The sequence below is a fragment of the Clinocottus analis genome, unplaced genomic scaffold, assembly GCF_023055335.1.
Source record: "Clinocottus analis isolate CAN_PGR_092001 unplaced genomic scaffold, fCliAna1.0.p SCAF_17, whole genome shotgun sequence".
In the NCBI taxonomy this organism is placed as follows: domain Eukaryota; kingdom Metazoa; phylum Chordata; class Actinopteri; order Perciformes; family Cottidae; genus Clinocottus; species Clinocottus analis.
Window position 1 is genome coordinate 9685249 of NW_027175898.1, and position 17811 is coordinate 9703059.

The 17811-nt window shown below is 40.0% G+C and overlaps 1 protein-coding gene across 2 annotated transcripts in view; it reads left to right on the forward strand.

The window, feature by feature from the left end:
* The first annotated feature begins 683 nt into the window (after positions 1-683).
* LOC137787675 (brain-enriched guanylate kinase-associated protein) overlaps positions 684-17811 on the forward strand; it is a 30925-nt gene continuing 13797 nt past the window's right edge. The window contains exons 1-5 of one of the 2 annotated variants that reach the window (XM_068580355.1): positions 684-707; positions 805-836; positions 11722-11952; positions 13436-13597; positions 15535-15601. In XM_068580355.1, the coding sequence (XP_068436456.1) occupies positions 11882-11952; positions 13436-13597; positions 15535-15601 (300 nt within the window). In that variant the 5' untranslated portion in view covers positions 684-707; positions 805-836; positions 11722-11881. Of the gene's footprint in view, positions 708-804; positions 837-1121; positions 1209-11721; positions 11953-13435; positions 13598-15534; positions 15602-17811 lie in introns of those variants that run through there. The other variant, XM_068580354.1, reaches the window with a different exon arrangement.

Here is a 17811-nt window from a genome sequence, read left to right on the forward strand (position 1 = left end):
GTCTACAAGGAATTGTTTTAATAATAATCTCTAGAAGACGATACACGTTTGATGACATAAGTAACAGAGTCGAGGTACGTGACGCCTCCATCTTGTATGACATTGTACATGTTTCATGTCTTACAGGAATAGTTTCTGATATTCACATTTGGGAATTTATGTTTATTTTGTTTTCTTTGAGTCTTTTATTAATTAGTGAGCTTTAGAGAAGCCCGTAGACTAAATCTTTGTTATCTTTGGACATCTCCATTGTTTATGCTATGCTAAGCTAACAGGCTGTTGGTGGTATAGCTTCATATTTTACGTAAAAACATGGGACTGGTATAGATCTTGTCGAGTGGGGTTTCCCCCAAAAAACGGTTACTTGTTCTTTTTAAATTGACTTGCATACAATTCTTCAGGTTTGTTTGCCTTCCTTCTTTTCCTCCTAGAACTTTCTATTTTCTATCATTCATGTTTTGGGGTTTTCTCACTATATGTAAGACTGCTTCTAACCCTCAGGCACTTTCCTTTCATTTCTGCAGCACACAGCATTTTTCTTTTGCACCGTTAATCTGTCATTTCTTGGTCTGTCTCTCTCCCTCGACCCTCTGTCACTTAATGCTCTCAGTACTAATATGTATGTATGTGGGAGAGTTAGAAATAATAGATATATTTGTTTGCTGAGACGTAGCCGCTCTGAGAGCTCGTTAAACACCAGATAAGAGGTACTTCACACAGCATGTAGTGGCAGCAGCGGCGCCAGATAAATCTGCTTGATAAATAAATCTAATCATGTACACTCTCTTCTTCTCTTTCTACCAGGAATCTGATGGAGAGATACAGCATGACACGAGGTGAGCCACTTTCACTTTTACGTCCTCCCCTAACGGCAGTGACCACCACCACACCTCTCTCTCCTTCTTGTTCTCTCCATCACTCCAAAAACCCCTCCTCTTCTCATACACCTCCTCCTGCTCCATTCAATGTTCAGCTACCCCCCCCACCCCCTCTCGCTCTCTCCCTCTCTCTCTCTCTCTCTCTCTCTCTCTCTCTCTCTCTCTCTCTCTCTCTCTCTCTCTCTCCCTCTCTGCCTCTCTGCCTACCAGCCTGTCTCCAGTCAGAATTAGAGGAGGCTTTTTCTAAATGCATGCCGCTCTGAGGGGATGCACAGGAACATGAATATTGTGATCTTATCTGAGAAAAATGAGGAGAAAAGCATATAAACGGTAAGGTGACAAAGAGGAGAAGTGCATGCCTGGTTTTATTAGCTACTCTAAGATGAATAAATACATCTTAGAGTAGCTAATAATCTTGTTGGAAGTAGCTGTGCCATTCTGTCCATGTGTTGCATAGTCTGAGTGTTTTCACAGAAGGGTTGGGTATACTGCTGTGCATTCAACAGTGCAGTATGTTTGGAGAATATGAAAACATGTTGTGCATTGTGTTTGCGTAAACTGAAGCTTTTTGTCACAGTAATCTCTGCAGCATAATAACTGAGGCTACTGAAGACTGGCTGAAGTAAATATGCATTTTCTTTTTGCTCAGTCGATTCAGCTGTCATTTGGATTTTATAGGCGTGAGAATAGTGAGGCGGCAAATGTTTTCACGGCCCTCAATTAACTCTTATATTCATTCACTGGGCATGATGATACTACAAAGAGGCAATTATGGCTGAACAAGCGCGACATGAGAGAGAAAGTTGTTCTCATTAAACCAAACTTCTTACCTTGTATAGATTAAGAGAATGAAAAAGGTAAATACTGTTGTATTTTACATTTTACTTCATGAGTTGTAGTACACAATATTTCATGGACTGAATTGTGAAGTCGACCTCCATATGTTGCCTTTAGGTGTCTTTATAATCTGCATGTCGCCATTACATGATCATAACATCCAGAAGTTAATTGCTTTCACCCCCAGCAAGCGAGGCAACATTGATTTGTGGAGATGATCCCATCTTCCTGTTGCATAATTAAAGCAAACAGTACCTCGAATAAGTTGCTGTCCAGAGGGAAACTTTAGATCTTTGAAGTGAGTTTCAGACCTCTTATGCAAGAGGAAAAGCTTAAATGATTTTGTGAAAAGTGAACAATGAGTGCTAAACCTTTTTTAGGATGTAATTAATGTATCACTACAACAAAGACGTCAGTCAAATTAAAGTACCTTTACGCTTTGCTACAGTACATAATTCATAACAGAGACACGTGTTACAATCAAACTCCATGTAAATATATTATTCAAACAGCCAAAAACTAAAATGGATCCAGAATCAGAATAAACACACCTTGAAAGCTTTGCAAACTAATTATCAGCTCCACCAAACTGCTCCTTCTCAGTTTTCTGAAATGATTATTGTTATAGATAATAAGCCAGAACTTATCACAAATGGCTGTTTTTGTGCTTTACTTGTAAGTCGGTGGAGATTGATGCCAACTTAATGAGAGCAACACAGCCCAAACCCACTGTCCTCATATGCAGAATAAACTATATGAAGGACACAAAGATAAAGAAAATCACATAAATATTAGCTTCATAAAAGTCATTTACAACTTGATTCCATTCTTTTCTTGTAGACAATTAAAACTTTGTCAAAAGTCATATTTTCCTTCTTGTGTTAATTTGTATATATGGGAGATTGCAGTAATGTCTATTCAAAAATGTTTTAAATGGTCAATATTCTTCGAATAAGGGGATTTGCTCTTATGGTGTTCCAGTCAGACAATGAAAATGTACTTTGAACTTTCAACAAAAATTGAATACAAATATCGCCGTCAAACTGAGATTTAAAGGCGAAATTGGTGATATGCAAAGAAGCACATTACGCTCTTAAAAATGGACACTGTGCCTCTTGAATCAAAAAATGCTTACTGAAAATGTTGCATCTCAAAGTTTCTCTTCGCAAGAAAAAATTATTCTGGCTGTCCAAGTGTCAAAGAGTCGAAGGGTTGAAGGGTAGCGGAAGTTTCTTTGTCTAAGTATGGAAGCACATACTATAGCTGCTGAGTTTAGTTTTGGATAAACTGGGGACATAAAGGTGATTAAAAGATTAAAAACCACCAGCTCATTAAAAAGCATTGACAAAAAAAGTTTTTGGGGTTTCACTTGACTTGCTGTGACTTTTAATTAGGTCTCTCTCTACAAATGTTTCCACTTACCTTCATCAGCTGTATCTATCCATGATCCACAATGCCTACTGGGCCTTCTCAGACTTTGAGGAATATACCTAAAGAGGCTTTTTTATTTGTTCTTCTCTCTCGTATTTCCCCTAAGCTACGTACGGAGCATGCAAAAGCAGATGCTATACGAAGGCTCCCTTCAGGTTAGCCCGGAGCAGTTTACCACCTCCCCGCTCTCTCATTCTTCTGTCTAATTATTTCCAAGACGCCGAGATCAGAGATTTATGCGGGAGTAATTTGTGAGGGTGGACTACTGTAGCATCTGGAAATGGTTGATGAGGGATCTGCCTTGGAGGTTACCCAAGGGGTTCTCTTTGTCTTTGACTGTGCACGTGTCTCTGTATTCTCTGATTTAGTCACATGTCTAAGCCTTAAGACTGCTTCTTTCTTTGACTTCCCACCTCACCACCCTCTTCGCTCCCTGGACTATTGGAGAGACGCCTGTCTGCCATAGAGCATTTAAAAGGCTCCGTCAAACCCAAAAGGACAGGGTCAGTGGAGCAAAGTCTATGTACTGTATAACAGAAGAGTGAGATCTGTGTTTTTTGTTGTCACATAACAGAGGATAGAGCTCTTTAACACATGGGTTTAAACTTAATCTCACTGTCTCCACAAAGGCTATTTTAGCTCTGATTAATTATTCTGTTTTTGTTCTTGCAGCTCATTAATGCATTAGCTTTAGGCCTGATCCCCCTTGTTCAGGGTCATGGTCCAGATACTGCAGCTATTACATCACCAATGGTTTGTTCCCCGGCCTGTGTTGTGTGTGTCGGGATGCAATAAAACAGGTCGCTTCACCAAGAAGCATTCCGTCAAACAAACGAACAAACACACATTGCACTTTTATGAGCTACATGTTGAACAAACTGTGGACCTATTACAACCATTACGCCTCAATAAATGCTTGATTGCACCCTGGAGGGCTGTGCATGCTGCTGTATGTTCAGCCTACATGCACACAACGCTCACCAACCCCTGGCAGCCTCTTGCAGTGTAATGCGTGAGGCTGTGCATGCATGGTTTCCAGATGTCCACCCTGGGCTGTGATGATAAAGAGAAAAAAGCCTTGAAGGCGAAAAGCGTAGGGTCCTTTCTTCAAAGGTAAAATTTGGTCATCATGGCCCTTTGTACTTCTTGGCGCTCTGCAGTGCTGAGATGAACTGAAGGCTGTGAAGTGGCACGGTCCCTATAAACTGAAGTCTCTGAAGATTTAGAATTTTTGTTAAATAGTTCATACAATCCTCTTTCATGTTTTGTTTAGTAGCATATTTTCATTGGAGTTTGATTTACTGATTGATTAGAGTATGATTTATGTTAATTTGCTCTTTGGCAGTCACTGAGATAAACATTTTTATTGGACAAAAGCAATGTCAACAAAAGACCACTTAAAGTAACTGTAATCAACATGTTTATAGGAACAATCGATCACATGACCACTTGTATGAGAAAGGAAGCCACTGGGAATGATCACTGTCCGACCTACAGTCCCCCTCAGCTCTATAGAGATGTTTAGTGTCCTTCCTCGTTTTCTTTTTCCAACCTACAATTTTAGTTTAGTCTTTGGTTTAGTCTCACCTCTCATCATAACCGTGAAAAAGCTCTGAAAACACTGTCTGCTTCCTGCCCGGGAAGCAAACGAGCTACAGGCAGTTGCCAACTAGCTGGTGAACATAGTGGAGCATTTAAGAGCTAGAGAGACTAAAAACTGAGCTAAAAGGAGAGCCAAGAAGATACACGACTTCAAAGTAGAACTGAGGCTAATGGGGATGCTATTAGTTTGACAGGTATTTGGTCATAAACCAGGCCAAATCCAAATCATGCCGCAATGATAATCCAAGAGAAGCAAAGTTAAGGCATCACAAAAGTTATTGCCTGTTCTGAGGGGGACATGGATGCCGGTGCTAAACAGCAACATCCAACAGATTTTTCAGCCCTGACACAAATGGTGACCAACATGATTATGCGTGTGCCGCAAGCATGGCTAAAAGCGATACTCCATTCGGAGCATTTGCTACGTGTAAAACGAAGCAGACAGAGCGCAGATAGAAGGTACTGAACACAACATGTACCGAGCATGCACACGAACCAGTGAATCAGCAGCAGTTGCCTCACAGGTTATAACTTTAAAGTACTTCTGTGTCGACGTCGTGTTGCATCTCATTCTCAGCCGTCCGTGACCGCCTTGTTCTCCGCCAGCCGGGGAGCGCAGCGTGTCACGACTGTGTTGTCGTGGCAACCCCAGTGAGGTATGAACTCGTCCTCTTTGGCAGAAATTTAACAATGGAGAAATCTCCACTCGGGCTGTGGTTTTAACACACACAATGTACAGATATTGTGTTCGGTACACTATCTTGTTATTTTCTCTCCGTGTGTGCTTGTTTGAAAGGTTACGGCGGGGTGAAGAGCACAATATTCTGCTGGCCTTCGGCGGTGTCTAGCTGGTTTTTCAGTCAGGAAACACTAATAGAAAAAGAGGCAAACACATTTTGTTATTACATACAAGTGCAGCAGTTTGAAACATACAATCTTTATCAAGTTGAATGAATTAATGTCGCCTTTTTTAATAACTGCTATAGTTTTTAGTTCCGTGGCAGCTATTGTTAAAGAGACAAAAGGAGGTAAACTTTAAGTGGATCTCACAAGTCTGCCCTGGGCTGGAAAGAGAATTGAATTTAGGACAGCTGGAGTTGTTTTTCTCGATGAGAAGGGAAACATCTTTAAAGGAATAGGTGACTTGAATTTAATTTGACCTGATGAATGTGAAGTCTATTACTTAGTCAATCTTCAGACGACATAGAATGAAGGATTCGTTTCATTCTTTACACATGAAGAAACTTGCACAATGTCAAGATAAATCCTTTCAGAACATAATGTCACGCGAAGGTAAAAGTGAAACTCGGGACAACAAAGTCGTTCAGCTGTGTATCGTCTATTCAACATTCTTAAAAAAAAAGAAAAAAAATGAAGTTTATTGAATTGAAGGACAATTGTGATTTACATCTTTTTCTCTGGGGAATGCATGCAGTCTTTCTAGAAAATATTTCTGGTTGATTTTATTTCAAACACAGATGTTGTTGTGAGCAGGACTGAAACAAGATGAAGTCACTGTTCAGCCTGAGGCCTCAGTCTGATGATCCCTGTATGTTCACAGGGAAACATAACCCGCAATAGGAATCCATGTCGGGTTTTTATTTGATTCATTACTGAGTATATTCCTTCATTATTGGATGTTTTATTATGTTTAATTTAAAGAGACAAAACAAAAACTTGACCAACAACAAAATCAGTAGAAGTAAATGCAGTATTATTAATTGCTACCAAAATAATGTCCAAAGTCGACAGTTAAACCTGTTGTTAAGTCTGTTTCACAACACTCTAGTCATATCCTGTATCTCATGTTGTGCTGTGACAGATGGCGATCCAGTCAATGTAAAGATATATTGCACTATGCAGCATAATAAAGTATATTTAAATTAGACTATAAGGAGCTGTGAGCTGACAGTAGCCCACTGTTGGAAGTATGCTTTGGCAGCAGTACACTTACAGACGGGGTTGCAATTTACTAAAGCTTCTCTATGGTTTAGTCTACTGCCACGTGAAGCTTTTCCATCGAGGCAAAATGGCTTTCATGCCACTTAGTTTAAAGACACTGTGGTGAAAATAGCATTGGCTGAAATAGAAAATACTAATCAGAGGTTTCAATGAACTCCTTCTTAAAATCTTAAAGGATAGACTCTCATTTCTTTAAAGTCTGTCTATAAAAAAAATTGTGACAATGTTAGGCTTCCAATCTCTGAATAAGTAAAACGGAGGTTAACTCGCCCTGCACTGCAAAACACACACACACACACCACAGTAAGACGTGGGAAAGCTCGCCTGTAGTGACTCCTGCTGTGGCTCCCTGGTGTGATGCGATCAGATCAAGAAATGGTCAACATTTATTGAATGCTTGCGGTTTCCTCTGCAGCGTGTTACATACATGCACACACACGCTTCTACTCAACACAAATAAAACGTTATCGCTATGACTGACATGCCATTAAAAGGGCCGAGGGTATACATGAAGGAGCTGGAGGGAGTTTGATCAGCCACAGCGCAGCATGGGAAACAATGCTTTGTCATTTAATTCATCCCCAGGAGCATGTTGTGCTGGAAAACAGGATTATGGTCACACGGCCCGACAGTGAATCCAAACATATTTTCTGTGTGGTTCTGAACTGTATTTGACCACATGGTCAGATACATGTCTATTACTGTACATCACATTCCTAATTTAAACCCTCGTCACAACTACAGTTACTCAATGCAAATGGTATCAATGACATGATTTCATATCCCTGTAAATAAAAACTGATACTTGCGTTTAGGACGTTAGAGTGCTTGAAAAGTTGTATTTGTTTCAAGGCCAACTACTTCTTCGACACACTTAAGGTTGAATCTCTTTTGATATGTAGATAGAACCTACAGGAGAGTTAAACTGCACAGTGATTGCTCCTCGGTTGCAGCTCTTGTCTTCAGGCAGCAAACTGTGTTGACTAGTCATCATCATTGCTCTGGTGACTTAATCCACAGAGCTGTTTTTCTGGCCGCTGGTAGTGGAGCATTCACAGGAGACTGTTGTATTTCTGGAGTCTTGCATCAGAAGAAATACACAACTCAAGTAAAGCCTCAACCACTGTGGTAGACCATACCAAGGAAAAAAATAGTTCAATAATGTTGCTAATTATCAGCACTCCTGCTCTTGGTTGGTGTCTTTCAGCTTAAGGCTGCCGGAGTCCTCCTTTTGATTTACGCAGCATTTGAGATGGATTTTGAGGTTTGTTGAAACTCGGGTCTTATCGTTGCAGTTTTTTCTACTACATTACTTTACATTACGTTAATTGCGGAGGTCTGGGAAGGCAGTGGCATTGCTAAAGAAGCTTGGCCAGTGAGACAATCTCACAATCCCCAGGTAACCAAACACCTATGGAAGAGAACAGAAGGGAAATAGTAAACTGATTATTCATCACAGCTTATACACAGATGTTTTGGTTTAACTTTACCAAACTTACTGTCAGTGTCCGTTGCAATGAGGCAGTAATATCAACATTATGGGTGTGTTCACTTTCCGTTTTCCCGACAAAAATAAGGTGGTGAGACACTGCTGAGTGTTGCATTTTACTTTGATACCGTCTATTTTCACAATTTCACAGTTTCACAATCTTTCCTTCCCCTCTAGTAGCAGTGTCTGTGCATTACCAAACCTTAAAGCATAGTTGTAATATATACTAAGTGTTAAAATGAAAAGTTGGGGGGTTTTACGGGGGTGCAAAACTCCATTTATCTTGGACAGACTCAGTAACAACCCTGAGTGTCCATGTTGCATTGCAAGTTATCACTGTTACACTTTTTCTTAAATTAAATGCGTTGCTGGCATGAGAATGGTATGTGTCGTCTCACAAAACAACAAAGTGTATTCCGACTTTTCTCTTAACCAAGTATTTTTCCTCCAAACTACAAGGAAAACTAATAATATTTTGTATAGCCGTGAAGTCTCTGACAAACATGTTTTTAGGGGCACCATTACTTTAGTTGGTCCAATGTTATCAAAACTATTAGAAATTATAACAACAAAACAACAAAAATAATGTCAATCAAGACCACTGTTGGGTCGCAGGAGATCTTTCAAGGGCTTCCAAATTTCTTTCAGTCTTTTATATAATATCTATATATCTGCAGTTCACCGTTTATACCTGAGAGAGCCTGAATGTTTGTATTGTTCTGATAATTGTAGTCTAATTATAACATGTAATCAAACATGAAAGGCTAGCATACATTCTGTTTGTTTCTCTGGTGGGCAGAAAGTAAAAGAATGAGATAGCATGTTAACTCCCCCTCAATGCATTTAGTCTCATTTATACAGCATAACAAATGCATATGTTTTTAAATAACACGTGCAGGTTATGCTGAGGTTGTGCTTTATCTAACGCATGTCTTTGAATTGCTTGGTTTACCTGTTTAAGATAATATGAGGTGATGTGAAAACAGTCAGGAACTTTACGTTTACTTATCTCATGATTTAATAAGAAGACCTTTTATGAAAGTAGATAATAATGGTTTGTCTTTCTTTTTTTTTTAAATGGATCCCATTAAAACATGGGTAAGGACACTGCACTAAGCTGGAACATGAACGCTTACTGTTTACAGGGAATACAGAGATTATATCTCTGTGAGCTGCTGACTTAATAACAGACGTCAGGAGAGATGGCACAGAGGCCATTAAAGTTTAATGTCCTCATTTGGTCATTGTGAATAGTATATCTGGTAGGCAGGGGCTACTTCGCTCACCTCCCCTCGCTCACTTCTAGTAAATCAACCTGCGGGCACCATTAAGGGCTCCCCATTGTAGATCCAAGATGGATGCTTGCTGCGACCTTTAGCGGGTTTCACATTAACTTTTTTTCTAAACTATACTGGAGTCACTTGACGTTGGTACAGAGAGAAAGTATCCAGGCAGAGTGGAAGGTGGAAACTACCTGAAGTAGGTTATAGTCTGCAGCATTTGCTGTAATCCCTGTAGTGTGCATCCTTTGCTTATTATGACAAGGTGTAACACATTGGCAAAGTTTATTCAGGTAAACAGGGTTTACTCATGTATACATCCACACTCACAATTATGAGGAAACACTGTAGAGAGTAAAGTGGGCTTGATTTACATATCCGTTGCTATTTTGAGGTTCTCTGACAGTGTAGAAACAGCAGTAAGCCTATCATGAGGTTCTCTAAGGATTTAGATTTGTTTCTTCATGTGGATTGTGTTTACCTTGCAAAATAACACCTGGGGCCTTGATATCCGCTGTTCATCCCTTTAGGGAAGGTGTTAAGATACAGGGAGAAGAGTACAGTGTTTTGTATGCACCGCAGGAAGGTGTGTGGAAATGTCTGAACATGTGAGGATGGGTTCTATAAAGCCACACTTCTTCCTCCTTCCCTCTGTGACTTGCAGATAAGAAAATGGCTACTGCCACCATATTAACATTGTTTCCAGAAACTGCCATTGTTTCCTAAGCCAGTGTTGAAGGGAGATTAAAAATAATAAGTAGTGGTGCCATTAGAAATTGCGGGAGGCGACAAAACATTTGTTCCAGTTTGTTGTTGAACTGCCACTCTGCAGGGACTGATAAGTCATGCTGCTGGTCTCTATTTATGCATTCATGCTTACTTAGAGTTTAAGGACATGACAGAAAAGTTTAAAAGGCAATAGGCACATGTGATGAAAATGCCTGTGCTCCAGTTATGTTCTATGTTTGTGGCGGTGTATTGAAAGTTCGCTAAGCATTTATTCTTTATTGTTTGAATTTTTAAACATTAAGCTTCCCTTTAAACAGATGCGTTTGGCAAACATAAGGAGGTTGGCTGCTGTTGGTGGCGTGAACATTTCCAACAAAGAACCCCCCAGAGCACCTCATGTTTGCCTAAACTCCGATATCATCCAGGACCTGAGGAAATACACAGGGGTTGTGTTAGTTGTGAACCGATCATTAATTCAACCTGAACCCACAAAATAGTCCCCGAATGAAATGCGCCCTGGAAGTAATGCATGGTTAGGTTACTGCAGCATGCTAATGTGTGTAGCTCACATGGAAACAGATAAGCACAGTGTTTAATCTATTCCTTTTACTTTTTTCACTTATATTTTTGGTTTTGAAAAGGCTAAGAAGGACACACCACCCTCCAAACTCATATTGCTTTTACTGGAGCTCGCTGGCTGTTCAAGATGCAACAAGATGCAATTCTAAAGAGATTTTTTCACTTTTTTAGGTGCAACTATTTGACGTTTTACGAATCATAATATCATAAAATAATAGCTAATTGGCCTTTAAATCAACGAGACCCGTCGAATGCACATGCATAAATAAATTATTATCGTTATGGTATCAAGTGCTTGCTTGTGACAGGTAATTAAGTCTTACGATGCAGGAGGTCTGACTTTAAGCCCCAGCCCTAGAGATGATGAACGATGGAAATGGAAACCCACACATAATCATCATAACAACGATTTATTGAGGAATAGCCTCTCTGGTTATCTGGTCAATAACTCACTATTTCATAGACTCCTGCAGTTTGTGGTGCACAATCTATTGTTCCCAACAAAAGAGAGGTAAACGATGAAAAGGAGGCTCAACTGATAGAAATATTTTATTTTAAATGTATTTTCTACAATCAGTGTTGGAGGTTTTTTTTTAGCGACGTAACTCATTTTGGTTATATTAAACAGAAAATGTGTGCACATACTTGGTTGGATTGCAGAATTGTCGGGAGAAGATCTTTGTGCATTTATCGTTCAATAGAAAGAGCCGAGTCAAGAGTTCAGCTGGACACGCAATAATTCAAAGTACTGCATGCTATTAAAGTTTGTTTACTGAACTTATCTAATTGAGCACCCAGCTGTGCTTCGTCATACCAAACTGGCTCATTTTCTGAATGCACCCAAAAATCTCTGTTTTTGTCTGGAGTCAACAGAACTAAATGTGCTGCTAAATCTGTGGGACTTCAAAGCTGTTTTTCTCTGCTCTCTTGCCAGGGTCATCACAGATAGCCAACTCCTATCTGCCTCCCCAGGCAAGACTTAGAGCTTTCACTGTTGGTTTGTGGTTAGAGTTCAAACTTGGCTTCAACATCCAGCAGACCAGCAGCAACAGAAGCAACTATACACACATGAGAGCCGAGGCAGAGAGAAAAATATGAAAAAGATATACATTGGCAAAACTGCCCTCAAAACACAGAGAAATGGTTGCAAACATCAGAAAAGAAGGTAAGATGAGTCAGTCTGGGGAGTGTTTCTAACTCTAAGCATCAGCCTCATTCATTCATTTTGACTAATAGAAATGGATTCTCATCGGGAGGCCATGACCATTAAAAATCCATTAAAAGCATAATGTTGCATCTATTCATTCCCATCATTCATCTCTATACCTCCTGTCTTGTATCAGCCGACATCTACATCTAGAGTGAAAAGTACATCTACAGTATTTAACCAACGACATCGTCTTATTCATCTGGACACAAATACATTGTTTATGTTTCTATAAAAGTCTGTTCAAATAAATATAAACTTTTGACTTCTCCACCTGTCTGTCAAACATTTACAAAAGAACATGTTTTTTCTTTGCCAGAGAGATTTCAAGACAAAATGCCTAAATGCTCCTTTTAGCAAACACATGATGAAAGTGGTATTATTCTGCACTTTCACCAATACATTTACATATTTTTCAAATTGTTTATTCATTCCTTTCAAATTTGATGCATATTTGTGCTGTTTTTGCACACGACTAGATGATTATTTACTACTCTAAAGTCAGGGTCTTGATTTTTTTAGCTGTTCAACCAACCCAGATATTAAAGTCCATCCTCCGTATTGATACAACACAGTCTGTACGTCTTTCTGTGAATACCATATTCTCCTTCTTCACTGCCGGCTTCCTAATTGAGGCTCTGGGCCGAGGTGCTCTTGGAGGTGCGCTCATTGCGCCTGCTGGTTGGCAGCATGAAACCTGTTCTGTGAGCCAAGTATCCATCAGTCTGGCAAAATGCTAAATCCCCCAGGGCTCACACAGCCCCTGCTCGCCATCACGAGCCTTCCAATATCCCCATTATTCCCTTAGTCATTCCCAGTTTGTGTGTTTTCATCCCCGACACTCAAACCTGCATCAAATGACCAACGTATTGTTCCCTTAGTGGGATGTTATTGCTGTTGATGAGGGTGGTTGTGTGGAATCAGTGCTATTGTGGCCTCTCCCTCACTTTCTCTAATGCTCTCTTTGTCTTTTCCATCCTCTTTTAAAGCTCACTCGCACACAAAATTGTGGCCCATTTTATATTTTCTTCTTCGATGAATCACCTATGTTCTGTGTCTGGGGGCAAAAACATCTTTTCCTATTCTTTCAGAGGTTCAATAGGGGGTTGTATAATAAAATTCACCAGTACACCTATGGGAGCTCCTTTCCCAGCTTTGCTTCCTGCCTGTGAATGGGAAATGATTAGTATTCATTCTCCATCCATCTCCTTCACCCGTTGGACTTGCTGCTTTCCCCCTGCCTTGGACCTCTCTCGCTTCAAACTGAATTACACTCGAGCGGCTCTTCATCCCAATACTTCGCCCTCTCTCACACAAACACATACGCTTTTTACTTTTCACTCTAATGGTTTTTCCTCTCTGTGTGTGTTTTCTCCACAATAAAAGTACAACAGTTTTGTGACCGTGTCCTCCTGTTTTTCTCTCTCCGCTGCACATTCAGCTCTTTCCACGACCACAAGGAGGACCTCCGTAAGCGACTGTCGTACACCACCCACAAACTAGAGATGGTGGAGACGGAGTTTGATTCCACTCGGCAGTACCTCGAGACAGAGCTGCGTCGGGCCCAGGAGGAACTGGAGAAATTTACAGAGAAACTACGCAGGTGTGTGAGCACATGTCCAGGACTCTGTGGGCAGCTTGCCGTTTTATTTCATGCAGAACTGTAACTTCCCCACCAGGAAGAAACCCAGCAAAGTCGTGTTGTGTCCACGAGGATATTAGGTGATGGATGAAGAGGGTTTTTTACATGCTGTAGCATGTCATTAAAGGCCATGACGGTGTGACTCGGCTCATTTGCAGTCCAGTATCCCAAGTACTTAAGTCCATATTGGTAGAATGCACACCTCCACCTCCTGCTGACACTCAGTCCAGGGTTGTGTGGGGGGGTCGTAAAAAGAGGATTCAATTCTGGATTGGTAGAACAAGCTTTTGGCTGCAGAGATGAGGCAGAGAAGGAGAAGAGAAGAGATTGATAGGCGAGCAGGTCATCAGCGTGTTTGGATTTTTGCCATTTCCTTTCCTATGCTCACATAGTGACTCTTTTGGCACGCATCGAGTAAGACAACATGGAGCCGGAGAGGACTTGCGGACTTGTATATAACAAGTCAAACAAACATAACACAGCATAACGACCATATACAAACAATCCGACTCAGAGAGAAAAGATCCAACAAAACATCATCGACCTAAATCATCATCCTCCATAATGAACTTGCTATAACAATAAAAAATATTAACAACTATTGTGCACTTACATCTTCGATGGTCCCTTGGCTATTTTTGTATCGTCAAGGTATCGGAAGCCCCAAATCTCCTTCTTTCTGTGGTTTTCTGGTTGGATAATTAACATGCATGTGCAATGCTGTTTAAATACACGTTGAATATTAACATTGCAGCAAGCAAACAACTACTGTCTATGTAAAGATAAAGTGGAGTAAAGTCTACCTGAGGAGAGAACAAAGTTGCTATCTAGTTGTTATCTGAGCATCTCCATGCTTTATTGACATATACACACTGCTGTGTGTGCTTCCAGTGCATGTTCGTGCATGTGAGCGTGACCCACTGGTTAGCTCTCGGACGTGTAGCACCCGCGCCCCGGTTCCCCGATAGTTCTGTCGGCCCTGTAGTTTGCACTGTGAGCTAAAATTGTGCTAAATAAATGATCCCAATCTGGAATCTTGCAACCTTATAAACTCATCCCTGAAGCATGGTAAGCGGACAGTGTGGTCACCTGGCGGAGGCGGGACCAGTCTTGACCGGAGTGTGATCGTCTTAGGCGGCGCACAAATGCCATCCTTTTTCGTTCTGATCGGCAGAACCTAATCCCAACCCTCTTGTCCTAATTTTAACCATCTGAATGATAGGCAGAGCTTGTTGAAGAAGGAAAGTGGTGCATGATAAACTCCGGTATTATGCTCCTCTTGAATAAGTAGCACTCAAGTTGTTGCTCATGATTGCTGGTTCTGTTTGTTCTCCATCAATCAGTGAACCATGTTTTTTTTTCCCAATGACACTCTTCTTCATTTACAAACTCCTTTGCCAGCTCGAATCTCTTTCAGGTCTTTGTTTCATTATTTGTCTGTGTTTCTTGTCTCCACTACCCACTCTCCATATCTGTCTGGTTAACATAGTCGTAAATGATGGTTTATCAACACTCTCTCAGGCCGGCTTCCTAATTTAAAAATGAAATACTGAACTGAGAGTTAAAGGATAAAAAAAACATCGGGAACAAGTGAACAAATAGAGAGTAGAGGTCCTGTTTCATTAACTTCACAAATGGGCTAAAGGTCTGCCAAAAAGCAATATGAGAGAATCAATAGGAGAAATACAAGAAACATCTTAGTCTTTAGCTGTAGTCAGTGCCAAGGGTCTGCTTATGTATGTTTTACTGACATCCTATCATAGAATATTAATAGTGTATATATTTGTTTATATATCTTATTTTCACTGTACGAACAGTAAAATACTCACGAATATAGTTTTCATGTGTCGTGAGTTATATTAAAATCGGGCCATAATGATTCTTCTCTGTTCTTGCAGGATCCAGAGTAGCTATGCAGCTCTTCAGAGGATCAACCAGGATTTGGAGGACAAGATGCACAGGACGGTAAGAGACTAAACCTGAGGTGTCTAAAACTGTCCGATCATTTTTAACCAAAAATTAAAACGACCTTAACCAAAATCATACCTTGTAATGTGAAAGTCAAGAGCAAGAAAATGTTTAAGTCACACATGTTGACTGATGATCAAATACAAAAACAGATGTTTTTATTTTTATCCAATTCAGCAACCTGAAATAATAATCATCAAAATCGTGTCATCCTCCAACCTTAATTGATATACGAGCATGCTTTATTTTGTGTTAGTTCAGTTTGATTAATCTGATTCATTTTCTTTTCATGAAAAACTCAAATTGTTGACATACTGTACCGTGACTTCAAAATGAGATTTTTCTAGCATATAAGACATTTGACAAGAAATTCAATGTTTATATGACATATAAGTGGCATACTATGCTAAGACATTTTTATGACATACTCCTTCACTATGATATTCTAATGATCTTTTTATAAAATGTAATACAATACCATAATGTAAGCTTGAAGACATAATTTACTTTCTTTACTCCCTCTTGTCTAAGAGTAACTATGACTACTATACTCGATGTTAACTGTTTAGCAGCAGAACCTCTCATCTTTCTCAAAGCAATTGCATGATCAGAGATAGGGAGCTCAATCAATGTCCATAGCAATTGCTCTTACCTGCCATGCAACCCTTGTTAGAAAACCAATACAGCTAACTGCTGGTCGCCTCAGCAGCAGCACATCAGGCCAGGGTCCCTGAGTGTTTCCCCCCACAGCCTGCGCTTTAGTATTTATCAGCCAGCAGAATAGGAGTCGGCTTCAGAGCAAGGTCCGACCTTATGTTTTACAGTATCTTGATTAAAGTGGATCGTAATCTCATCAGAAGTTTGCTCTATGAGGCTTTTCTGCCGGCATACACACTGATGTGAAAGCACTACGTGAAGTTGTTGTTGAACCACCAGCAAGTTGCAAGAATATTGATGGCAAGCTGATATAAAAAGGCATTAGCTGATTTGCATGGTGCATTCTACCTTACCGTCCATTTCTATTAACAATGTCAAAAGGTGTTCATTCATTCATCGATCATTCGACATGTCAGGATATGCATGCTGATTCACTACGATGCAAAGAATTAGATTCTAAGATTACTGCCACTCACATATTTGTAGAAATGTATAGTCAGGAGCCAGGAGACGACTAGCTTAGCTTAGCATTAAGACTGCAACATTAAAATGTAATCAGATGTTGTGATTAATACATGATTGCCTAGTCCTTGAACATAATACAAGTCTCACATTTAAAAAAATCTACTACTGTACCTCCACATTTTTTCCAAAACATATATTCACAATCCGTAGACTGTGGAAAGGTATTTTTACCATGACATGTTTACGACATATTATATCGTGACATAGTAATTGATACACTACTTGAGACTGTATTACAAAAAGATACCACTATAGGTCATTTATAATTTGGGTGCACTGACCCTTTAAAGTGAGCACACATGCTATTGTGAATAGCTGGATTTTGATTTGCAGTGGATAATAGAGATTTGCTGGATGAATTCCACCGTGTACTCATGCATGGTGGTGGATCAGTGAGGCGTGCAAATTGTAATAAATCAATCAAGACATGAAATATCATGCTGTATGTTCCAAAGAAAGCCACTCAGAACAGCATCTGTATTTGCAGTATTAATTATTTGTGATAGTCCAATGTAATATGTCTTGCTTTGCCATATCATGAATACACTGAAGCCCTAAAATGGATTATTTCTCCCATGAAGTACAAACGGATCATTCTATTCTAGTCGTGTGAAAATTATTTTGAAAACTTTTGTCATTCAAAGGGACTGTCTGTCTGACAGAGAGCCTTGTTGTAGCAAATCAGTCTTCATGGCAGGAGACAGTATGGGATTTTATTTGTATTTTTTTAGGCAGAGCTCATTGGGATTGCCATTTCTTTTGATGGCATGTCATGCAGTGACATTTCAAGGGGGAAATATGTTCCTTTGTTGAAGACTGTCCAGGAAGGCAGGCGGTGACAAAAGCAGCTCAAATCAAACCAGACATGTAATTAAAACTTCTGAAAGGCCCGAACTTACAAGGTCAACTGAAAAAACATGAAGAATATGATTATTTCATGAAGAGCAAAGTAAGTGATTAAGCACCTGAAAGAACTGACAGATGCACACTGTGATGACTTTGGAGTGACTGCCTGAGTTTGGATC